The 25,598-nt window shown below is 43.0% G+C and overlaps 2 protein-coding genes across 2 annotated transcripts in view; both read right to left on the bottom strand.

Annotated features, from left to right (window-relative positions):
- Positions 1–6,654: 6,654 nt before the first annotated feature.
- LOC119746512 lies at positions 6,655–20,327 on the bottom strand. Its single transcript, XM_038223490.1, has 4 exons — positions 20,300–20,327; positions 19,530–19,588; positions 16,597–16,695; positions 6,655–8,445 (listed from the first exon to the last, which is right to left on the bottom strand). The coding sequence occupies exons 1-4, from the start codon at positions 20,325–20,327 to the stop codon at positions 8,059–8,061; spliced, it is 573 nt and encodes a 190-aa protein (XP_038079418.1). The 3' UTR covers positions 6,655–8,058.
- Positions 14,936–25,598, bottom strand: part of LOC119746511 (centromere/kinetochore protein zw10 homolog) — a 23,050-nt gene continuing 12,387 nt past the window's right edge. The window contains exons 12-18 of the mRNA XM_038223488.1: positions 23,594–23,713; positions 23,269–23,393; positions 22,459–22,540; positions 21,633–21,818; positions 20,276–20,392; positions 19,530–19,588; positions 14,936–15,053 (exon numbers count right to left, since the gene is read on the bottom strand). Of these exons, the coding sequence (XP_038079416.1) occupies positions 20,360–20,392; positions 21,633–21,818; positions 22,459–22,540; positions 23,269–23,393; positions 23,594–23,713 (546 nt within the window). The 3' untranslated portion in view covers positions 14,936–15,053; positions 19,530–19,588; positions 20,276–20,359. The remainder of the gene's footprint in view (positions 15,054–19,529; positions 19,589–20,275; positions 20,393–21,632; positions 21,819–22,458; positions 22,541–23,268; positions 23,394–23,593; positions 23,714–25,598) is intronic.

Below are 25,598 nucleotides of genomic sequence, written 5' to 3'. Positions count from 1 at the left end.
AGTCCAAACATACTATTTTCCTTAGTTTTTGCTCGAAAACGATAGTCGTTGACGACAAACTATCTCAAAAATTAAGTAATGCATTAATTTGAACGGTGGCCAGGTGATTTATCATGAAAAATAGGCAAACTAGACAGAAGATTTAGACAAAATATTGTTGTTCTCTTCCTGAACAGTATCTTGTGTCAACGCAGAGAAAAACTTGGAGATAGGATGCAGTCCCAGTCCAAACATACTATTTTACTCACTTTTTGCTCGAAAACGATAGTCCTTGTCGACAAACTATCTCAAAAATTAAGTAATGCATTAAATTGAACGGTGGCCAGGTGATTTATCATGAAAAATAGAAAAACTAGACAGAAGATTTAGACAAAATATTGTTGTTCTCTTCCTGAACAGTGTCTTATATCAACACGGAGAAAAACTTGGCGATAGGATGCAGTCCCAGTCCAAACATACTATTTTCCTCACTTTTAGCTCGAACACGATAGTCCTTGACGACAAACTATCTCAAAAATTAAGTAATGCATTAAATTGAACGGTGGCCAGGTGATTTATCATGAAAAATACACAAACTAAACAGAAGATTTAGACAATATATTGTTGTTCTCTCCCTCAACAGTGTCTTGTATCAACACGGAGATAAAGTTGGCGATAGGATGCAGTCCCAGTCCAAACATACCATTTTTCTCACTTTTTGCTCGAAAACGATAGTCCTGGTTGACAAACTATCTCAAAAATTGAGTAATGCATTAAATTGAACGGTGGCCAGGTAATTTATCATGAAAAATAGGCAAACTAGACAGAAGATTTAGACAAAATATTGTTTTTCTCTTCCTGAACAGTGTCTTGTATCAACACGGAGAAAAAGTTGGCGATAGGATACAGTCCCAGCCCAAACATACTATTTTTCTCACTTTTTTGCTCGAAAACGATAGTCCTTGACGACAAACTATCTCAAAAATTAAGTAATGCATTAAATTGAACGGTGGCCAGGTGATTTGTCATGAAAAATACACAAACTAGACAGAAGATTTAGACAAAATATTGTTGTTCTCTTCCTCAACAGTGTCTTGTATCAACACGGAGAAAAAGTTGGCGATAGGATGCAGTCCCAGTCCAAACATACTATTTTCCTTAGTTTTTGCTCGAAAACGATAGTCGTTGACGACAAACTATCTCAAAAATTAAGTAATGCATTAATTTGAACAGTGGCCAGGTGATTTATCATGAAAAATAGACAAACTAGACAGAAGATTTAAACAAAATATTGTTTTTCTCTCCCTCAACAGTATCTTGTGTCAACGCAGAGAAAAACTTGGAGATAGGATGCAGTCCCAGTCCTAACATACTATTTTACTCACTTTTTGCTCGAAAACGATAGTCCTGGTCGACAAACTATCTCAAAAATTAAGTAATGCATTAAATTGAACAGTGGCCAGGTGATTTATCATGAAAAATAGAAAAACTAGACGGAAGATTTAGACAAAATATTGTTGTTCTCTTCCTCAACAGTGTCTTATATCAACACGGGGAAAAACTTGGCGATAGGATGCAGTCCCAGTCCAAACATACTATTTTCCTCACACTTTGCTCGAAAACGATAGTCGTTGACGACAAACTTTCTCAAAAATTAAGTAAAGCATTAAATTGAACGGTGGCCAGGTGATTTATCATGAAAAACAGACAAACTAGACAGAAGATTTAGACAAAATATTGTTTTTCTCTCCCTCAACAGTATCTTGTGTCAACGCAGAGAAAAACTTGGAGATAGGATGCAGTCCCAGTCCAAACATACTATTTTACTCACTTTTTGCTCGAAAACGATAGTCCTGGTCGACAAACTATCTCAAAAATTAAGTAATGCATTAAATTGAACGGTGGCCAGGTGATTTGTCATGAAAAATACACAAACTAGACAGAAGATTTAGACAAAATATTGTTGTTCTCTTCCTCAACAGTGTCTTGTATCAACACGGAGAAAAAGTTGGCGATAGGATGCAGTCCCAGTCCAAACATACTATTTTCCTTAGTTTTTGCTCGAAAACGATAGTCGTTGACGACAAACTATCTCAAAAATTAAGTAATGCATTAATTTGAACAGTGGCCAGGTGATTTATCATGAAAAATAGACAAACTAGACAGAAGATTTAAACAAAATATTGTTTTTCTCTCCCTCAACAGTATCTTGTGTCAACGCAGAGAAAAACTTGGAGATAGGATGCAGTCCCAGTCCTAACATACTATTTTACTCACTTTTTGCTCGAAAACGATAGTCCTGGTCGACAAACTATCTCAAAAATTAAGTAATGCATTAAATTGAACAGTGGCCAGGTGATTTATCATGAAAAATAGAAAAACTAGACGGAAGATTTAGACAAAATATTGTTGTTCTCTTCCTCAACAGTGTCTTATATCAACACGGAGAAAAACTTGGCGATAGGATGCAGTCCCAGTCCAAACATACTATTTTCCTCACACTTTGCTCGAAAACGATAGTCGTTGACGACAAACTTTCTCAAAAATTAAGTAAAGCATTAAATTGAACGGTGGCCAGGTGATTTATCATGAAAAACAGACAAACTAGACAGAAGATTTAGACAAAATATTGTTTTTCTCTCCCTCAACAGTATCTTGTGTCAACGCAGAGAAAAACTTGGAGATAGGATGCAGTCCCAGTCCAAACATACTATTTTACTCACTTTTTGCTCGAAAACGATAGTCCTGGTCGACAAACTATCTCAAAAATTAAGTAATGCATTAAATTGAACAGTGGCCAGGTGATTTATCATGAAAAATAGAAAAACTAGACAGAAGATTTAGACAAAATATTGTTGTTCTCTTCCTCAACAGTGTCTTATATCAACACGGAAAAAAACTTGGCGATAGGATGCAGTCCCAGTCCAAACATACTATTTTCCTCACACTTTGCTCGAAAACGATAGTCGTTGACGACAAACTTTCTCAAAAATTAAGTAATGCATAAAATTGAACAGTGGCCAGGTGATTTATCATGAAAAATAGAAAAACTAGACAGAAGATTTAGACAAAATTTTTTTTTTCTCCCTCAACAGTGTCTTGTGTCAACGCAGAAAAAACTAGGCGATAGGATGGTTCGGGCAATATATCAAGGAATACTGAATGAATTAACTCATTATTTCGTTTGGTAATTGTTCATAATGTGTCACGGTCGCCAATTTCATTTCAAGAGAACTTTTCAACCAACAAAAATAATATGACCGAAACAACTTAGTGTTTTAACCGTTAAAAAATACTCTCCGAGGTTCGGGTAGCGGTTTACTGATTGTATTGAATCGAAATTCCGTCCAATAACTCTTCATAATGTATCACATTCAGGAGGATTTTTCAATCAATAAATCATTGGGGTTCGTCCAACAGGAAAGCACTTGAGATCGAAACAATTAGGCCTAAGTGTTTTAAACGTGAAAATAAAATCTGAATGGAAGCAACCTTGATGGCAAAAAAAGTCACACTCCTTTTTACGAGCAATATCGACATTTGATGGTCGCCTCTAGCGGTACCTACCTCTGGGGCGACTATTGATGGTCGCCTCTAGCGGTACGTACCCCTGTGGGCGACTATTGATGGTCGTCTCTAGCGGTACGTACCTCTAGGGGCGACTATTGATGGTCGCCTCTAGCGGTAACTACTTCTAGGGGCGACTATTGTAGTCGCCTCTAGCGGTACATACCCCCTGTGGGCGACTATTGATGGTCGTCTCTAGCGGTACGTACCTCTAGGGGCGACTATTGATGGTCGCCTCTAGCGGTACGTACCTCTAGGGGCGACTATTGATGGTCGCCTCTAGCGGTACCTACCTCTAGGGGCGACTATTGATGGTCGCCTCTAGCGGTACCTACCTCTAGGGGCGACTATTGATGGTCGCCTCTAGCGGTACATACCTCTAGGACCCTTAAGGCATCTTTCTAGCAACTTTCAGGAAATTTCATTTTTTGGCCAAAATTGAAAAAAATGCAAGGGGTTAGCCTTTCATTTTTCGTCAAAATCGGCCAAAAACGGACTTTTCTCAAAACAAGGAAAAAAGTCATCTGAATGCAAGAGGACCATCAAACAATCCTCTAACACACACAATTTTGAAGATTTGGGCCAAATTAGTCAATTTTTGGAGGAAAAAAGGTAATTTTTTGAGCGATTTAACCTTAATTATTCGACAGAATTTCCCCTTTAATAGCACAACTGTCTAGCAATCGATTGAGAATGCGTTCTAGGACCCTTACGGCATCTTTCTAGCAACTTTCAGGAAATTTCATTTTTTGGCCAAAATTGAAAAAAAATGCAAGGGGTTAGCCTTACATTTTTATTCAAAATCGGCCAAAAATGGATTTTTCTCAAAACGAGGCAAAAATTCATCTCGATGCAAGAGGATCATCAATCAATACACTAATGCACATACCTTTGAAGATTTTGGCAAAAATCGTACATTTTTAGTCAAAATCCGCCAAAAATGGACTTTTCTCAAAACAAGACAGGAATCCATCTGGATGCTTGAGGAACATCAATCAATACTCTAACACACATAATCTTGAAGATTTTGGCCAAAATAGTCAATTTTTGGAGGAAAAAGGTATTTTTTTGAGCGATTTAACCTGAATTTTTTGACAGAATTTCCCCTTTAATAGCACAACTGTCCAGCAATCGATTTGGAATGCGTTCTAGGACCCTTAAGGCATCTTTCTAGCAACTTTCAGGAAATTTCATTTTTTGGCCAAAATTAAAAAAAATGCAAGGGGTTAGCCTTACATTTTTCGTCAAAATCGGTAAAAATGGACTTTTCTCAAAACAAGGCAGAAATTCATCTGAACGCAAGAAGACCATCAATCAATCCTGTAACAAACATAATTTTGAAGATTTGGGCCAAAATCGTCAATTTTTGGAGAAAAAAAGGTAATTTTTTGAGCGATTTAACCTTAATTTTTCGACAGAATTTCCCCTTTAATAGCACAACTGTCTAGCAATCGATTGAGAATGTGTTCTAAGACCCTTGAGGCATCTTTCTAGCAGCTTTCAGGAAATTTCATTTTTTGGCCAAAATTGAAAAGAAATGCAAGGGGTTAGCCTTACATTTTTATTCAAAATCGGCCAAAAATGGACTTTTCTCAAAACGAGGCAAAAATTCATCTGCATGCAAGAGGATCATCAATCAGTATACTAACGCACATAATTTTGAAGATTTTGGCCAAAATAGTCAATTTTTGGAGGAAAAAAAGGTATTTTTTTGAGCGATTTAACCTGAATTTTCCGCAGAATTTCCCCTTTAATAGCACAACTGTCCAGCAATCGATTTGGAATGCGTTCTAGGACCCTTAAGGCATCTTTCTAGCAACTTTCAGGAAATTTCATTTTTTGGCCAAAATGGAAAAAAATGCAAGGGGTTAGCCTTACATTTGTCATCAAAATCGGCAAAAATGGACTTTTCTCAAAACAAGGCAGAAATTCATCTGAATGCAAGAGGACCATCAATCAATCCTGTAACACATAATTTTGAAGATTTGGGCCAAAATCGTCAATTTTTGGAGAAAAAAGGGTATTTTTTGAGCGATGTAACCTTTTTTTTTCGACAGAATTTCCCCTTTAAAAGCACAACTGTCCAGCAATCGATTTGGAATGCGTTCTAGGACCTATAAGGCATCTTTCTAGCAACTTTCAAGAAATTTCATTTTTTGGCCGAAATTGAAAAAAAATGCAAGGGGTTAGCCTTACATTTTTCGTCAAAATCGGCAAAAATGGACTTTTCTCAAAACAAAGCAGCAATTCATCTGAATGCAAGAGGACCAGTCAATCAATCCTCTAACACACATAATTTTGAAGATTTTGGCCCAAATCGTCAATTTTTGGAGAAAAAAAAAATTTGAGCGATTTAACCTTATTTTTCGACAGAATTTCCCCTTTAATAGCACAACTGTCTAGCAATCGATTGAGAATGTGTTCTAGGACCCTTAAGGCATCTTTCTAGCAACTTTCAGGAAATTTCATTTTTTGGCCAAAATTGAAAAAAATGCAAGGGGTTAGCCTTACATTTTTCGTCAATTTTTTTTTGGGCCGATTTTATCTTATTTTTTTCCACAGAATTTCATCTCTACGTACCTCTAGGGGCGACTATTGATGGTCGCCTCTAGCGGCAAATACTTCTAGGGGCGACTATTGATGGTCGCCTCTAGCGGTACCTACTTCTAGGGGCGACTATTGATGGTCGCCTCTAGCGGGACGTACCTCTAGGGGCGACTATTGATGGTCGCCTCTAGCGGTACCTACTTCTAGGGGCGACAATTGATGGTCGCCTCTAGCGGTACGTACCTCTAGGCGCGACGATTGCAGAAATTCATCTGAATGCAAGAGGACCATCAATCAATACCCTATAAGTATAAGATTTTCGATGCAATGTTCGGTTGAGAAGCACATGGGTCTAGAAATTTTGTTGGAATGTGTTTAAAGGTCCTCTAAGCATCTTCTTTTCTGCAAGTTTAAAGCAATTTCGTTTCCGTTTTTGCCAAAATCGAAGGAAAAAAATCAAGGACCCAGCCTGAGGCCTACAGTAACATTTAAATGTAAAAAACTGACTTTTCTCTTAACAACAAGTATGTACACCTGATAAATACAAGAATCACAACAGTGTTCATATTCGTTTGCCTCAGTACTCTGGGCATTTATTCCAGCCGATACATTTATTCTGATACATGTGTAATTGAAACGTTTTACATCACATCCACGGATGAACAAAAGCTATTCGTTACAACTGACTGTAAAACAGTATACATTCGTGTTCAATCAAAGATCAAATCTGATTCTTTTCGTTTGAAAAAAGATAGGTAAAACAATCACATAAATTCACATCAGCTGTTGTGTACATACAATGTATATACAAGTACAGGGATTTCAGAAATACACTGTAATTTTGAAGTTTACCTTGGGCAAATACAAATGTATACAAAACTATCTTGCAATTTAGAACATTGAAATTTTGTTTGAAAAATATTACTTTTGCACTTATTTCTATAACTACAGGTACTTGATTACTGAAAATGGGGTAGCAAAGTGAATATTATTTTAATATACGGTGTTCTGTTTATGAAATCAGCAATTTATGGACACACAATTCAGTCTAGATTTCTTTTCAATATTTCTATTCTGCAACAATTACAATTGTGACATACACCTGCTCGCCCAAATTTCAAGTGAAATCTGACATTAAATACAGGGGCAATTCCACGGTAACTTTAATTGCTTTGAGACGTACAGATGCGTCTCACAACTTGATATATTGGTTTCAACAGTCAGACTTTTGTGTTATGTCAACACTGTAACACAGTCTGTTTGAATAAATGAAAACGAATTGGAAAGCTTTTCCGGGCGGGTCGGCAATGGTTTTATATTTGTAGGCCTATGTAACTTTCGTTACATAAAAAGGACATTGTAATACATTGCATTCAATCAAAACACTTATTTAGCATGGAATTTCAACCTCTCCCTCTGAACAAAAAACCACAATAACAGTTACGTTTTGCGTGTTAAAACAAGGGGCTACATGTTCACCAAAATCCATGATTTTAGCCCTCCAAAAAGCAGATTTTTTTTGTGGACCAAAAATCACACTTAACTACATGCCATCCAACTGACATACAACTCCAATGAAAGATTTTGATGTCCTCCAACATTTGATGTTTTCAAACCTGTGTCAACCCCAAGATTGTCTAGTGTGAAAAGGGCTCAACATGGGGGACCTTACCTCTGGGATCTGACTAAATTCAAATCTTTGACATTGGGATTGGTTTATCATGTTGACATGTTCATCGTCTGGTTTCTGTTGCTACAACCCAGTCATCGGTTCGAAAGCGGCATTGGTAGCAATCATGTTCCCTGTGTTGTTGGTGGGCGTAAGAGTGCAGGACAAGTCAAGGGGTACAGACCCTTCTCGGGAACATTTTCACAATTTCTATCAATGTCGCGGTGACGTTTTTACTTGAAACATTTTCTGAAGCCAGCCGTCTTTCCGGCGATCTGAGATCCAAAGCCTGAATGTCACTGCCGCTGTGTCTGTTTCCAACAGCTCCCCTGATTGGCTGCTGGGAAAGCTGACTGCAACTTCTGGTCATCCTCATTGGCTGAGCTGATGATTTCAATGGACCAATCACAGTGGAGCTTGCTGGCACGGGTTGCTCCATTATAGCCATGGGTGGGTTTGGGATGGTACACACAGCTGCGTTGCTTGTTTTCTGCTGTCTGAAAGTCAGATTTCAGAGGCAACGCTTGTTGTAGTCGCTGAGCCTGTAGCAACTCCAGCTGCAGGCGTAGACGCTGCTGCTGCTGCAGCAAGATGCATTTATGGATGTCCGTAGGAGACTCCATAGCTCCTGAAGAACTGACGACACCTACAGTCAGTGAGGACTGAAGGAGTGATGGTGGAACCTAGACAGAAATTTAAAAAAATTCTAAAAGTTAAATTAAACAGGTTTTTTAATTGGCTTGAGAAAAATTTTGAGGCACGCAGGGAAGTTTGGGTAGAACAGGCAGGGCTGTTTCAAGGGAGTAACAGGCAGGGCTGTTTCAAGGGAGTAACAGGCAGGGCTGTTCAAGGGAGTAACACGCAGGGCTGTTTCAAGGGAGTAACAGGCAGGGCTGTTTCAAGGGAGTAACAGGCAGGGTGGTTTAGGGCAGTACAGGGAGTAACAGGTTGGGTGGTTTGGGGCAGTACAGGGAGCAAAGGCAGGGCGGGTTGTGGCGGCACAGCGATTAACAGGCAGGGTGGTTTGGGGCAGTGCAGGGAGCAACAAGCAGGGTGGTTTGGGGCAGTACAGAGAGTAACAGGCAGGGTGGTTTGGGGCAGTACAAGGAGTAACAGGCTGGGTGGTTTGGGGCAGTAAAGGGAGCAAAGGCAGGGCGGTTTGGGGCGGCACAGCGATTAACAAGCAGGGTGGTTTGGGGCAGTACAGAGAGCAACAAGCAGGGTGGTTTGGGGCAGTACAGAGAGCAACAGGCAGGGTGGTTTGGGGCAGTACAGGGAGTAACAGGTTGGGTGGTTTGGGGCAGTACAGGGAGCAAAGGCAGGGCGGGTTGTGGCGGCACAGCGATTAACAGGCAGGGTGGTTTGGGGCAGTGCAGGGAGCAACAAGCAGGGTGGTTTGGGGCAGTACAGAGAGTAACAGGCAGGGCTGTTTCAAGGGAGTAACAGGCAGGGTGGTTTAGGGCAGTACAGGGAGTAACAGGTTGGGTGGTTTGGGGCAGTACAGGGAGCAAAGGCAGGGCGGGTTGTGGCGGCACAGCGATTAACAGGCAGGGTGGTTTGGGGCAGTGCAGGGAGCAACAAGCAGGGTGGTTTGGGGCAGTACAGAGAGTAACAGGCAGGGTGGTTTGGGGCAGTACAAGGAGTAACAGGCTGGGTGGTTTGGGGCAGTAAAGGGAGCAAAGGCAGGGCGGTTTGGGGCGGCACAGCGATTAACAAGCAGGGTGGTTTGGGGCAGTACAGAGAGCAACAAGCAGGGTGGTTTGGGGCAGTACAGAGAGCAACAGGCAGGGTGGTTTGGGGCAGTACAGGGAGTAACAGGTTGGGTGGTTTGGGGCAGTACAGGGAGCAAAGGCAGGGCGGGTTGTGGCGGCACAGCGATTAACAGGCAGGGTGGTTTGGGGCAGTGCAGGGAGCAACAAGCAGGGTGGTTTGGGGCAGTACAGAGAGTAACAGGCAGGGTGGTTTGGGGCAGTACAAGGAGTAACAGGCTGGGTGGTTTGGGGCAGTACAGGGAGCAAAGGCAGGGCGGTTTGGGGCGGCACAGCGATTAACAAGCAGGGTGGTTTGGGGCAGTACAGAGAGCAACAAGCAGGGTGGTTTGGGGCAGTACTGAGAGTAACAGGCAGGGTGGTTTGGGGCAGTACAGAGAGTAACAGGCAGGGTGGTTTGGGGCAGTACAGAGAGTAACAGGCAGGGTGGTTTGGGGCAGTACAGAGAGCAACAAGCAGAGTGGTTTGGGGCAGTACAGAGAGCAACAGGCAGGGTGGTTTGGGGCAGTACAGAGAAGCAGGGTAGTTTGGGGCAGTACAGAGAGCAACAAGCAGGGTGGTTTGGGGCAGTACAGAGAGCAACAGGCGGGTGGTTTCAGGTAGTACAGAGAGCAAAGGCAGGGCGGTTTGGGGCGGCACAGCGATTAACAAGCAGGGTGGTTTGGGGCAGTACAGAGAGCAACAAGCAGGGTGGTTTGGGGCAGTACAAGGAGTAACAGGCTGGGTGGTTTGGGGCAGTAAAGGGAGCAAAGGCAGGGCGGTTTGGGGCGGCACAGCGATTAACAAGCAGGGTGGTTTGGGGCAGTACAGAGAGCAACAAGCAGGGTGGTTTGGGGCAGTACAGAGAGCAACAGGCAGGGTGGTTTGGGGCAGTACAGGGAGTAACAGGTTGGGTGGTTTGGGGCAGTACAGGGAGCAAAGGCAGGGCGGGTTGTGGCGGCACAGCGATTAACAGGCAGGGTGGTTTGGGGCAGTGCAGGGAGCAACAAGCAGGGTGGTTTGGGGCAGTACAGAGAGTAACAGGCAGGGTGGTTTGGGGCAGTACAAGGAGTAACAGGCTGGGTGGTTTGGGGCAGTACAGGGAGCAAAGGCAGGGCGGTTTGGGGCGGCACAGCGATTAACAAGCAGGGTGGTTTGGGGCAGTACAGAGAGCAACAAGCAGGGTGGTTTGGGGCAGTACTGAGAGCAACAGGCAGGGTGGTTTGGGGCAATACAGAGAGTAACAGGCAGGGTGGTTTGGGGCAGTACAGAGAGTAACAGGCAGGGTGGTTTGGGGCAGTACAGAGAGCAACAAGCAGAGTGGTTTGGGGCAGTACAGAGAGCAACAGGCAGGGTGGTTTGGGGCAGTACAGAGAAGCAGGGTAGTTTGGGGCAGTACAGAGAGCAACAAGCAGGGTGGTTTGGGGCAGTACAGAGAGCAACAGGCGGGTGGTTTCGGGTAGTACAGAGAGCAAAGGCAGGGCGGTTTGGGGCGGCACAGCGATTAACAAGCAGGGTGGTTTGGGGCAGTACAGAGAGCAACAAGCAGGGTGGTTTGGGGCAGTACAAGGAGTAACAGGCTGGGTGGTTTGGGGCAGTAAAGGGAGCAAAGGCAGGGCGGTTTGGGGCGGCACAGCGATTAACAAGCAGGGTGGTTTGGGGCAGTACAGAGAGCAACAAGCAGGGTGGTTTGGGGCAGTACAGAGAGCAACAGGCAGGGTGGTTTGGGGCAGTACAGGGAGTAACAGGTTGGGTGGTTTGGGGCAGTACAGGGAGCAAAGGCAGGGCGGGTTGTGGCGGCACAGCGATTAACAGGCAGGGTGGTTTGGGGCAGTGCAGGGAGCAACAAGCAGGGTGGTTTTGGGCAGTACAGAGAGTAACAGGCAGGGTGGTTTGGGGCAGTACAAGGAGTAACAGGCTGGGTGGTTTGGGGCAGTACAGGGAGCAAAGGCAGGGCGGTTTGGGGCGGCACAGCGATTAACAAGCAGGGTGGTTTGGGGCAGTACAGAGAGCAACAAGCAGGGTGGTTTGGGGCAGTACTGAGAGCAACAGGCAGGGTGGTTTGGGGCAATACAGAGAGTAACAGGCAGGGTGGTTTGGGGCAGTACAGAGAGTAACAGGCAGGGTGGTTTGGGGCAGTACAGAGAGCAACAAGCAGAGTGGTTTGGGGCAGTACAGAGAGCAACAGGCAGGGTGGTTTGGGGCAGTACAGAGAAGCAGGGTAGTTTGGGGCAGTACAGAGAGCAACAAGCAGGGTGGTTTGGGGCAGTACAGAGAGCAACAGGCAGGTGGTTTGGGGTAGTACAGAGAGCAACAAGCAGGGTGGTTTGGGGCAGTACAGAGAGCAACAGGCAGGGTGGTTTGGGGCAGTACAGAGAGTAACAGGCAGGTTGGTTTGGGGCAGTACAGAGAGTAACAGGCAGGGTGGTTTGGGTCAGTACAGAGAGCAACAAGCAGGGTGGTTTGGGGCAGTACAGAGAGCAACAGGCAGGGTGGTTTGGGGCAGTACAGAGAGCAACAGGCAGGGTGGTTTGGGGCAGTACAGAAGTAACAGGCAGGGTGGTTTGGGGCAGTACAGAGAGTAGCAGGCAGGGTGGTTTGGGGCAGTACAGAGAGCAACAAGCAGGGTGGTTTGGGGCAGTACAGAGAGCAACAGGCAGGGTGGTTTGGGGCAGTACAGAGAAGCAGGGTGGTTTGGGGCAGTACAGAGAGCAACAAGCAGGGTGGTTTGGGGCAGTACAGAGAGCAACAGGCAGGGTGGTTTGGGGCAGTACACAGGGTCCGCAATAAGCGGTATCACATCGCAATTTGCGACACATTCGAGGCCGACTGCGACGCAATTTTGAAAGTGCATTGCAAAACTGCTTTACCACATTTTGATCATGAAAAGTTGACACAAAGTGTACTTGCCACCAAATTTCGGTCCACAGAATTCCACAACTATCGGACATGGTAAACATCCATCATGTTTTGATTTAGTTAAGCTTAAATACTGAAAAAGAACATCAATTTTGTTCAGCTGTAAAAAGTCTGTACGTGTTTAGTTTGTAAACAAACCATTTTCGATTCAGTGACTGCTGACATGATGCTGCTCTATCGCGTACTGTTACTTGTGTACGTGTGTGTACAGTGTATGCAGTACATGTACATGTTGGTAAAGGTCACAGAATGAGCCAATGAATCCACTCATAGATAATACTTTGACCCTAGTGTCACCTCACTAATTGGACTGTTTCATTCTGATGATTAGGGGTGAGGGTCATTCATTATGAGAGTCCAGCGACTATTAGCGAGTATTTTAATGGTTTAAATACATTTGTTTTGAATTCCTAATGGGTTTATTTCATAGATGATAATTAATTCACATAGTTTAAACATTCTCATCACTATTCTTTAGATATTTGTCGGTATATCTTAAACATTTTGCCGACACAGAAAACGGGTTTACCGCTTCAAGTAAATCACTTGATACGCATGTGGGATTCGTGGGAACTAAAACGTCCAAATCCCAGCTGTGTTGTCGTTTGTGCGCTGTGTAGCATATTGATGAAAACATGGCTACTACGAAAACAACTGATGAGTCATTAAGTTCACAGCTTAACGTAAGTTACTTCTTTATTGCTTTGTAATTTGTACAGTCTGACACTGACAGGTAAATAGTAATTGCAAAGCTGAGGTTAAATTTGAGTATAACAAAACTGCTATGCAAAATTGGTAAACTGCTATGCAAATCAAAATTTGCATAGCAGTTTTGCTATACAAAAAAAAATCCTTAAGACTTACCCTGGCAGTACAGAGAGTAACAGGCAGGGTGGTTAGGGGCAGTACAGAGAGTAACAGGCAGGGTGGTTTGGGGCAATACAGCGAGCAACAGGCAGGGTGGTTAGGGGCAGTACAGAGAGTAACAGGCAGGGTGGTTTGAGGCAGTACAGAGAGTAACAGGCAGGGTGGTTTGGGGCAATACAGAGAGCGACAGGCAGGGTGGTTTGGGGCAGTACAGAGAGTAACAGGCAGGGTGGTTTGGGGCAGTACAGAGAGTAACAGGCAGAGTGGTTTGGGGCAATACAGAGAGCAACAGGCAGGGTGGTTTGGGGCAATACAGAGAGTAACAGGCAGGGTGGTTTGGGGCAATACAGAGAGCAACAGGCAGGGTGGTTTGGGGCAGTACAGAGAGTATCAGGCAGGGTGGTTTGGGGCAGTACAGAGAGAAACAAGCAGGGTGGTTTGGGGCAGTACAGAGAGCAACAGGCAGGGTGGTTTGGGGCAGTACAGAGAGTAACAGGCAGGGTGGTATGGAGCAGTACAGAGAGTAACAGGCAGGGTGGTTTGGGGCACTACAGAGAGCAACAGGCAGGGTGGTTTGGGGCAATACAGAGAGCAACAGGCAGGGTGGTTTGGGGCAGTACAGAGAGTAACAGGCAGGGTGGTTTGGGGCATTACAGAGAGAAACAAGCAGGGTGGTTTGGGGCAGTACACAGAGCAACAGGCAGGGTGGTTTGGGGCAGTACAGAGAGCAACAGGCAGGGTGGTTAGGGGCAGTACAGAGAGTAACAGGCAGGGTGGTTTGGGGCATTACAGAGAGAAACAAGCAGGGTGGTTTGGGGCAGTACACAGAGCAACAGGCAGGGTGGTTTGGGGCAGTACAGAGAGTAACAGGCAGGGTGGTTTGGGGCAATACAGAGAGCAACAGGCAGGGTGGTTTGGGGCAGTACAGAGAGTATCAGGCAGGGTGGTTTCGGGCAGTACAGAGAGAAACAAGCAGGGTGGTTTGGGGCAGTACAGAGAGCAACAGGCAGGGTGGTTTGGGGCAGTACAGAGAGTAACAGGCAGGGTGGTTTGGAGCAGTACAGAGAGTAACAGGCAGGGTGGTTTGGGGCAATACAGAGAGCAACAGGCAGGGTGGTTTGGGGCAATACAGAGAGCAACAGGCAGGGTGGTTTGGGGCAGTACAGAGAGCAACAGGCAGGGTGGTTTGGGGCAGTACAGAGAGTAACAGGTAGGGTGGTTTGGGGCAATACAGAGAGCAACAGGCAGGGTGGTTAGGGGCAGTACAGAGAGTAACAGGCAGGGTGGTTTGGGGCGATACAGAGAGCAACAGGCAGGGTGGTTTGGGGCAGTACAGAGAGTAACAGGCAGGGTGGTTTGTTCATCCCGCTAATAATGCTAACTCATGGGACTGTGATTTTCTCCACTTAAGAACACTAAAAAGAAAAAAAACAACTACAAACAATTTAAAAAGAAAATGACCAAAAAAACTAATAAAGTAAGATCAAGCAAGTGCAGTTCTTGGACTGAAAATATTCAAAGTGGTAAAAAAAATATAATATGGATATTTCAGAGGTTCTTTTTAAAAACCACTATTAAACCCACAATTCTGGATAACGTGCCAGTCTATACCTCTCTTTTTCAATTCTTCCGATGGTGACAGGAAGAGAAGCGAGTGGACAGCATCTGTTGGTTGCCCTGGCGATGACATCAAGCAACGGATGAGCAACATTAGGAAACATCCTCAGCAGATGAAAGATGCGATTCTTCACCAACAGCTGTCCAAAGAAATATTTGGGGATCACATAAATAACTACACATCAACAGAAATGTTGAGTGCAAGTAGAAATTGAAAACTTGTGTTAAAGGTAGTACAGTGGAACGCCGCTACAACAAACATCCCGGGATCCACAGAAAGTGTTTGTAATGACGATCGTTCGGTATAGTGATTTTGAATCAACAGTTCACTCTTTTGACCAATAGTGAACTGGCATTTCTCAAATACTGCGGCTACACGAGGAGTCGTCACGAAACTTTAGCAACTGGTGGTTTTCCCTTTTACTCCTTGGGGAAATAATAGCGATCTATCGCTCTCCGACATTCAAACATGATGTAACCATGGGTGGTTTGATGTTCAGGAATTAAAAGTGACCCAAATAGCATGTAATAATCCGTAGCTTTTGTACATTAAAACCGGGAGCCACGGATGATGTTCACTATAGCCGAATGTTCATTATAGCAGTGTTCCACTGTATATACAACATTTGCAAACATCAAAAAACAGAACTCCTAATTATGGTGAACTCCCTTACTTGACTGTGAGTGAATAGTCTCAAGCATCCTGTGAAATCATGGCACCTCGTGTGCTGTCATTTTCAAGAAAAGTGGAATGTTGGTAACGATTCCAATGATGGTTAGCCGAACCATCGTTAGATAAAACAGACTTTTTTCAAATACTGCCCCCAGTTTACCAAATTGAGTTAGTCCACATTTTGTTTGCAATCAGTTACACATCAGCAAACAGGTGCAAGCCAGCTAGTCTGGTTCCTTGACCTGACAATTCCCCGACGTCTACAAGTGCTATGTTTTGTCTAAAGTAGGGTCAGGGAACCAGGCTACAAGAATAGTGTTTTTTTTTCCTTGATTTTCCCCAGCATCTTTGAACTAAAAATGTAAACAGGTCAGTGTATACACTATTTGCTATAAAATACTAACCCCCAAATCCATTCATGTCTGAAAATAAGAGCAAATGTTGTATATGACCTTTAGGCCAAAAAACAAAAGTCTCCGGTTTCTGGTATGGAGCTTGCCCCAAAAGTGGTGCGGCGACGCGGCTTTTTTTTTTTTTACCTGTTTTTTTTTTTTTTTGGCTTCAAATGTCGGCTGATGACTGCAAATGGTGCCCGACTAAACTTAGTGCAAATATATGGGAGTCCAGAGAGGCCACATAAAGCTTATTCTCGATCATAACCCCATCTAAAAACACGTTAAAATTGTGCAGCAGCAGGATTCCAGTCAAACCAGTGAGTTTGGCGGTTTTGAGACATCATCTTGTATTGAAAAAAAAAACTTTTTCATTTTGCCGACGCGCATGGCTACGGCGACGCGCGCGCATACCAGAAACCGGAAACTTTTTTTTTTTGGCCTTAACGTTCATTGTGTATGTGACCTCTTCATTTAGAGCCTTATACATAAAGTACATCATTTACATGCCATATTTAAGTTTTAAAAAAGTGTGTGTGGGGGGGGGGAGGGGGGGGGGGGGGGCAAAGGAGCCTCGTCCCCTCCCCCCCCCACTTCCAATGCCTTTGATGTCTATACCTGTTCATAGTGCTCCTCAATGTTGGTTATTGACAGATCCACTTCACACAACAGTCCAATCAACAGACGGAATTTCTCAGATGTTGATGCGCATTTAACCTGGGAAGAAATAACAGAAACGATGTGGAAGGGTGTCATTTGCAGGAGTTATCCTAACATGCCCCCCCCCCAATGTTTGAAAAAAAGTTACAATTAGACAAAGAACCCCAAACCAAGCATTTAATCGGTTTTGTGAACATTATACTACGTGTAAAAAAACAAACCAACATGTTCCACTTTTGATTCTAAATAGCTCTGTTGTTTACCAATGGAATTAAACCAAAATTTCAGATCATGTAAACAAGGCAAGACAAATTATACAAAGCGAGTTTCATCAGCTTTGTGCACGAGGGTGAGATTGAATCGCCATAAGCAGAAAATACTCTCTTTCAGAATCTGCGACTTTTGACTAGGCGCCCTCAATGTCAATACAGCACTGGAGACGGTGGCGGAAGGCACGTGTTGCTGTCGCATGCTTCTGAAGAATGCAAGATCACCCCTGATGTCATTGCACGCCCCCTTGATCGTTTGGCGCAAGACACGATCGAGGAGGTGTGCAATGACATCAGGGGTGATCCTGTATTCCTTAAGAAGCTTTTAGCTGCAGCACACACCTTCTGCCATCGTCTCCAGTGCTGTATCGACATTCTGAAAGTGAGTATTTTTTTCGTATTGAGTTCAAATCTCCCCCTCTTGCACAAAGCTGATGAAACTCGCTCCATAAAATGTGATGCGTCGTTTACATCAGTGTTGTAGTCGAGGCCACAACCTCCGAGGCCGAGGCCAAGGCCGAGGCCACAACCTCCGAGGCCAAGGCCGAGGCCGAGGCCACAACCGCGAGGCCAAGGCCAAGGCCGAGGCCACCACCTCCGGGGCCAAGGCCGAGGCCAGCTATCAAAACACGTAATAAAATATAAATGACTAACAGGGGTGTGAGTGACCACTGATAAATATAGCTGAAAACTGCTGAAAAAGGTGGTAAAAAGCTGAACTTTGGAATCTCCTGTATTTTTGTACATAGCAAGTGAGGGAAAAAAAGCTAAAATCCAAACCAAAAAAGCTGAAATCAGCTTTAAAGCTGAGATTTCACACCCCTGGACTAAAACAAGGATAAGATTATGTTGGAGTTTCAACATCTTTTTAGTTGAATTCACTGAGTTTTGAAGTGCCTGGCTTACAAATTTACAGCTTGCATTGGGTTTCCTCTTGTAGGGAGTCCGGCGAATTTTATTTTTTAAAGAAAGAAATTTTAAGTTTTGTATCACTGAAAGCAAATTACACAACAAAATCAATGGCGTTTGAATCAGGCTCATAGGTGTTTGCCCTTTGGAAATACAACAATTTAAATGGCCAAATTTTGAGTTTCTAATCTGTAAGATTTACATCATTTACTTTTAGCATGTTTTATAAATCTTATTTTCAAAACCCATCAAAATGCTTAATATCATAGGAATCCCCATTAAATAAACAACAACTTGATTTTTGAATCAGGTTTTTACCACTCATAACCAAAAAGTTACGACCCCCCCCCCCCCCGACCTTCGCACTGTCCAGGCGCGCGCCGAGCAAACACCGCGATGCGACCAGACAATGCCAGACGGCCCGCCGTTACGCACGGGCAAAGCATAGTTCCAATCCCGCTCCACACAACGGGATAAGTGTCGCATTATCACTGTTAATACCGCGGTACCAGACAAAGTCTTGCAATGGCCAATCCCGCTCCAAACAACACGGCAACATGGAACATGCGTGCATGATATCACTCAGTTCATCAAAATGACCATGAATTCTCGGATCATCCGATTTGAATCCAATGGCTTCGAAGAATTTTAAGATCATGGCAAGAGGTAGGGAGTCCAGAGGTTTTTTGGCCGTATATCTGTAACCACGCAAAATTATTCAATTTCAAACCGTGCTTATACATGTAATAAGTATCAACATGGCTCTAAAATAAAAGTATACGGGTACCACGAGGAATACTGACTCCTATTATTAAAACATTCATTCAGAACTTTGCATTCATTTGGATGGCAAAACGAATTCTGAAATCGCGCTTTCCATATCGACCATTTGCGCCAAACATTACCGTGTGAGCCGGAACTTTCTTTTTAAAATCTACTTGATAAATTGTAATTGTTTTTATTATATCTTTATGAAAAAAAAAATGATACGGACTAGTACACTCGATCGTACCCAGAAAGTTCAGACTTTTACTGAAACAGTGGCCTATAAAAAGAAATGATTAAGCTTGCCGCACCTTGCCGCAATTCATTATTAAAGGTCGGCGTACAGAGGCGAAACGAGAAAATTGTGTACAACACTGCAACCAGACCAGTCTACTACCACATGTTATTGTACGCAAATGGGATTGGTTCCAGACTTATGTAGTCTGGCACGCGGTAACAGTTATAACGCTTGCAAGCACGTGGAAAGCTGAAGCGCAGGCTAGGCGAAGATGCTACGTACGTGAGTACGTTCAATGCAACCATTTCCAGTTCATTCGTGCGTACATTGTATATGCGTTCGTTTCACGGAACCCACTGCGGCAGAATCTCGAGGATTTGATACGGTAAAAAAAAAAAATTAATTAGAATAGAAAACACATCAAAATGGGCGGCCTCGAGCCGGCCTCGACCGATTCGCCGAGGCCGGAAGGCTCCGAGGCCGAGGCCAAGGCCGAGGCCTTGCACCTCCGAGGCCAAGGCCGAGGCCGAGGCCATGAAAATCGGCCTCGAGGCCGAGGCCGGCCTCGAGACCTCCAACACTGGTTTACATGATCTGAAATTTCGGTTTAACTTCATTTGTAAACAACAGAGTTATTTAGGGTCAAAAGTAGGACATGTTTTTTTGACACGAGGTTGAAACTAATTGGAATGTAAAGATTTAATTCTTACCTTGATGACATTAAGTATGTTGACGATTTCCCCAACATCATCTATACCAACGTCAAATTCTGCAAGATTTAGTAAAAAGGCAAAATTTTCAATTATGCCATCAAAGATGCACAGATTTGAAATGGGGCATTTTCATAGAATTTGTTTAAAGACGTGTTTCCCGTGCTACTTTTTTGTTTTTATTGAATTCACTTTTTGTGACATCGACGGAAAAAAATCCACCTACGTTTATAGATATTGAATGATTTCTTTCCAAAAAATTAAATTATCGGCCGTCAGACAATAACTCTGCTCTCGCAAAGCGGGTTCTTGTTCCCAAAATGAAAGCCCTTATTCAGTGAGTTGAGATGCCCAAAATCAGAATAAAATACTTTTTGTCACAAAACAAAACAATTTAGAATTGGTAAGGAGAAAAAAACCCTCTATTTATGAAGAGCATTGGATATATCACCTTTATGCAAGTTGCATCAATCACAGGACAAAACGAATACATGTTGCTGAATGCATGATGACTTGGAAGCGCAAAAGTTTTCAAATTGATGTGCATTACTCAAGAACGCGTGCTCTTTTTGCCCCATGAAATTGGCACAAATTAACAGTAAAAGTACTTAAAGTTGAACACAAGGTGTGTATATGTAAAACAAGCTTATGCAAAAATGTCACTGAAATTGGTGTTTTGGTTTCTGCAAGTAAATGTAGGTAAAGGACAAATCTGCAAAGGAGAAAAAATGCAAATATTTGTCTACCTGGGACTAGGTACATGTATTTACTCAGCTGGTTCTGTAGTTTCAGATCCATGTTACAGCCGGAGGACCGACCGCCAGCCAGATTCAAGTTGGACTGAGTTGAGTCAACATCATTTTCTGAGGAAATAAAATAATAATTTATTCACCTAGGGCTAAACCTATGAAATCCATTTACTAGGCATATTACCAAGTTGGAAATTTGATGCAGAAAATTCAATTGTACCAGTACTGTATTTGAGTGGGGTGGAACTAAGCCTTACTTGTATATCCATTCAAAAGAAATTGTTTTAGGAGAGGGCATATGAAATAATAACGCCATGGCAATAAGGTGTTTCCTGGTAATGTGCGTAATCTTATTCGCGGGGCACAAAGAACACACGTTGCTAGACGCGGGCGCACTTTGGATTGAACGCATGTTGACTTGGAAGCGCCAAAACTTTCCAATGACGATGTGTACACAGAACACGTGTAAAATTGCCCAGCGGGCAAGATGGCACATATTACCGTGAAACACTTTATCGTTATGACAGACGTAACGTGACTTTCAACTGCTATTGTTACAAAAGTGTCTGGTTCCCTGACGTAATTGACCTATCGCGGTAGAATCGCTTTAGAATGGCGTCAACGCAGTTTGTGAAATATTATCCAATTACATGATATGCAGAGGGATGCGGAACGCGCAAAATCTGAGACAATAATACTTAGTGTACACAAATTCTGTAGGGTTGTGAAGAGGCTTGGCTAACTTGCAAACAGCGATAGGTCAATACAGTATTCAATGTCACGATCTTTGGCTGTTGGAATCAACAAAATGGTTCTATGACTTTATTTCCCTATTTCAACAAATCCTCCAATTTTCAAAAAAGAAAATGAAATCTACTTAAATAAAAATTTGATTAAAACCTGCTCTATACATTTTTTTTTTCAAATTCCATAAAGATAGTATTTGAAAATTGCATTACAGCTGTCGTAACAATGGCCACTACGATTTTACAAAGTTAGCTAAATGGAGATTAATAAAAGGTTTGACTTCTGCTTACGCTTCTGAGGCTAAACCGCCTCAGAGTCTGTGGTCACCAACTGCACCAGGATACAACTGTGGCATTTCAGAATTGGCTGTTTTTTGCACTGGTTTTGAAGGCTCAGTGCACCAATGTCCCACAGATGTTTGCACCTGATGCACTGTGTTGCATCTGACAGGGTTAGGGTTCACAAGGGGATAAAAGTTCTACGCAAATCAAATAAACTCGGTGATGAAGTTTAGTTCTACTGACATATCAGGAGGTACAGTAGAAATCTACTGCCTGGAAGCTGTGGTGACTGGGTATAAATGAGACAAAATAGGCTGCTGTTTTACCATTTGAGCCAAGAAACATTCGGATGCCAGCTTCCTGAAGACAGGGATGAGGTCGACAAATGTGGATGTGCCGTCACAGAGGGGCGGGGGTAAGGATTGACGATACTGATGGCCTAGCGTCAGCAGGTGATGGGCGATGTACATGCAGTTGTTGTGGTGGAGTGCGCACTCCAGAGGTAGCTTTTGCTGTTTCACAAGAAAAATTTTGCAAAAATAATAAAGAAGTTAAGATTTCTGTAAAGAATTTTTAAGACAATATCAACATTACTTTGGTTGTTGTTTTCATCCTTGCTTTAACCTGTTCACGCTGGGATTATTTTGACAAGAACGGAACGAGACGCGGGATATATTTTCACTCGACCTCAAGCCAGGCCGGTTGAAGCCATCACCCTCGGGCAGCACACTCATATTTCAAGCCTTGCTCGCTGCGAGTGGGTCGCTGACAGATATTTCCAGACTCTCTCCCTGCGTGTTTATCTGTCATCGGTTCGGAGTACCCAAAACTTTTGCGTGTATACACGGCCTCTGGCGCAAACTGGTTAAAGCAGGCATGCAATTTTTCCTTGGATCCACTGATTTCCTCGTTATTTACTTCTCATGAATAATTATAATTATAATAATAATAATGCCATTACAAATTGAAAAACACTGAACAAAGTCATGTGTGGTTTGGAATTTCTTCGTTTTTTTCAAAATTCCCAGTTGCATGCCTGTTAAAGGTACATGGAAACATTTGCTTCTGTGCATTTTTTTTTTATTTGGCTCAACAAGCAGATGACAGTGAAATACCAGATGACTGTTCGAAAAAGTCTAGAAGTTGACTCACCAGACTATCTCTGTGGTATGTGGGTACGACATCGCAAAATATCTCAAACATGTTTCGCACTGTGTAGAACAGTTGGATGGCACTGCAAACATAAAAATAAGACATTTTCAGGAATCCTTTAGTTGAATATTGTGCACATTGACCTATAAAATGTTCAACACATTTCAATTTGCATGGAAAAAAGGCACTTTTGCTTTTTCACATGATATGGGACAAATTCCAACACAGGGGAGTGTGGCAAAGTGGTTTGGGTTCGTGACTCTTGATCAGAGGCTCAGAGGTTTGAATCCAGCTGCTGGCCATATGCTGTGTCCTTGGGCAAGCCACTTTACCCCCACTTGCCTCTCTCCACCCAGGATGTAAATGGGTACTAGAATCAGCTGGGGAGTAACCTGCGATGGGCTAGCATCCCATCCAGGGGGAGTAGAAATATTGAATCATTTCATACCAAGGAAACCATAAATAACGGCTGGCCCGATGGGCCATATTGGCTCACGACAGACTTTACTTTACTTTGGTGAGAATAGCATAAACACATCACATCAGGCAGTTGGCATGGGTGGCGCAGTGCGTAAAGCACTTGCCTCTCACTGCTGTGGCCTGGGTTGATTCCCGGATCGGGTAATATGCGAGTAGAGTTGTTAATTAATTAATTCTCTCCTGTGCCACGAGGGTCATACGATGGCTGCTTGAGGCGCTTGTACATAACATGCCTTCGGCTCAACCACGTTGTAGCCGTGTCCTTTACAATTCAGCTTCTGCTGCGAGTAAGGATGATTAGCCCCCCAAATTAATCTATGTCCAACTCACCATTGTGGTGTGTTACTAGCAGCTTCTTGTAATGTCTGGTAGGCTAGATTAACAAGACACTCTATGCTTTCACTGACTGCACACTCAGGCAGTGCAAAGATACCCTCGCTGACGTGGCACTTGTCCTGAAAGAAGTAAAAAAAATTACATTGCAAGTGTCCTCAAGTGAAATTTCATATTTAATACGCTAAGTTCATTCAACGCATTTCAACAATAAATATTTCATTTAATGTTTTAAACTTGCAAGAACTCTTAAAGGCTGATTAGAATGACAAAATCAAATCCAGTTTAGTCTTGAAGCGCACAATTTCCAACAAATTCTAACCTTGGCATCTTGTTTTTGATCTTTGACGTTCTTGTTGTCAACCTTCATTGTACCGACTCTCTTTGTATTGTGCAGCTCTCTCTTCATCAGCTTGCGGGCTTCAACTATCAGCTCTTGACACTTTCCAAAAATAAAATAAACCGAACATGAAAACTGTCAGGGATGAAGTCAAATCCATCACAAGTTCAGCCACAAGTAAATCACAAGTCCAGTCACAAGTCCAGTCACAAGTCAAGTCACAAGACCAGTCACAAGTCCAGTCACAAGTCCAGTCACAAGTCCAGTCACAAGTCTGATTTTAAACTGATTTTTACATTTTTCTTGTTAATTCTAATAATTACTTTGTGTTTAAAGGGATTTTCTATAATTATGTTACTTTGTAAGCGCCCTGGAGCATTGTTTTTTCGATGGATTGGGCGCTATATAAATCTTTGCTTATTATTATTATTATTAAGTCCAGTCACAAGTAACAGTGGATGAACAATAAAGGAATGCCTTTGTCAAAACTCTTGTAAATTGCTTGTGGGTTGAATTGGGACTGGAGGACTTGTGATGGACTGGACTACATCCATGAACAAAAGTTTGAAGAAGAGGTTAAAAATTGATGAAGATTCAAACTATGCAGAATATGGTGGATTGCTGTAGTATTGCATTAAGCAGGAGCATTTGTGTTGAAGTCCACTCTGGGAAAACTTACAAAAAGTTTTCAACATAGGCTTTTGAGAGACTAGAATGTCCTTGTCCTGAAGGCAAAAACGCTTTTTACCCCAAAGTTCAGAGCAGTTTATTGATGCATTCCAAAATAATTGTGTCACCCTCCAGCATAAAACCAGAGCCAATTTTTGAAAACCAGGATTTTGAGCTTATTGGAAAGGACATTAAATGAACTTTCCAATGATGTATAGAATATGGGAATCGGACAAAATCTGACGGAGCTATTGATTTTTTCAGTTCCCAAATATCATCAACATTCTATGTATTACAGGTTGTATTTCAAAATGCGGCCGTACAATTTCCGACTGGTTTGCTGGAGGATCATATGTGAATGAGATGAACCAAAGATTCAGAAGGGACCAAACAGTCCAACTGTTGCCATTCAAAAAATGTTCCCACAAGATCAGTGTTGGAGGTCTCGAGGCCGGCCTCAGCCTCGAGGCCGATTTTCATGACCTCGGCCTTGGCCTCGGAGGTGCAAGGCCTCGGCCTTGGAGCCTTCCGGCCTCGGCGAATCGGACGAGGCCGGCTCAAGGCTGCCCATTTTGATGTGTTTTCTTTTCTAATTAATTTTAGTTTTTTACCGTATCAAACCCTCGAGATTCTTCCGCATTGGGTTACGTGAAACGAACGCATATACAATGTACGCACGAATGAACTGGAAATGGTTGCATTGAAAGTACTCACGCACGTAGCATCTTCGCCTAGCCTGCGCTTCAGCTTTCCACGTGCTTGCAAGCGTTATAACTGTTACCGCGTGCCAGACTACATAAGTCTGGAACCAATCCCATTTGCGTACAATAACATGTCGTAGTAGACTGGTCTGGTTGCAGTGTTGAACACAATTTTCTCGTTTCACCTCTGTACCCCGACCTTTAAAAATGATTTGAGGCAAGGTGCGGCAAGCTTAATCATTTCTTTTTATAGGCCACTGTTTCAGTAAAAGTCTGAACTTTCTGGGTACGATCGAGTGTATTAGTCCTTAACCTTTTTTTTTCTAATAAAGATATGATAAAAACAATTACAATTTATCAAGTAGATTTTATTTTTACACGGTGATTTAAAAGAAAGTTCCGGCTCACACGGTAATGTTTGGCGCAAATGGTCGATATGGAAAGCGCGATTTCAGAATTCGTTTTTCCATCCAAATGAATGCAAAGTTCTGAATGAATGTTTTAATAATAGGAGTCAGTATTCCTCGTGGTAGCAGGATACTTTTATTTTAGAGCCATGTTGATACTTATTACATGTATAAGCACGGTTTGAAATTGAATAATTTTGCGTGGTTACA

Source organism: Patiria miniata, unplaced genomic scaffold, assembly GCF_015706575.1.
Source record: "Patiria miniata isolate m_02_andy unplaced genomic scaffold, ASM1570657v1 HiC_scaffold_7, whole genome shotgun sequence".
NCBI classification, from domain to species: domain Eukaryota; kingdom Metazoa; phylum Echinodermata; class Asteroidea; order Valvatida; family Asterinidae; genus Patiria; species Patiria miniata.
This window is presented reverse-complemented; position numbering and strand designations above follow the sequence as displayed.

Bases quoted from the DNA above. Each gene is read 5' to 3' on its own strand.
- LOC119746512 (XM_038223490.1), bottom strand. From the start codon at position 20,327: ATGGATCTGAAACTACAGAACCAGCTGA. The intron at 16,696-19,529 runs GTAAGAATTAAA...ATTTCTTCCCAG, and splicing joins ACATACTTAATGTCATCAAG to GTTAAATGCGCATCAACATC. The intron at 8,446-16,596 runs GTATAGACATCA...ATTTCTGTCTAG, and splicing joins TTGAGGAGCACTATGAACAG to GTTCCACCATCACTCCTTCA.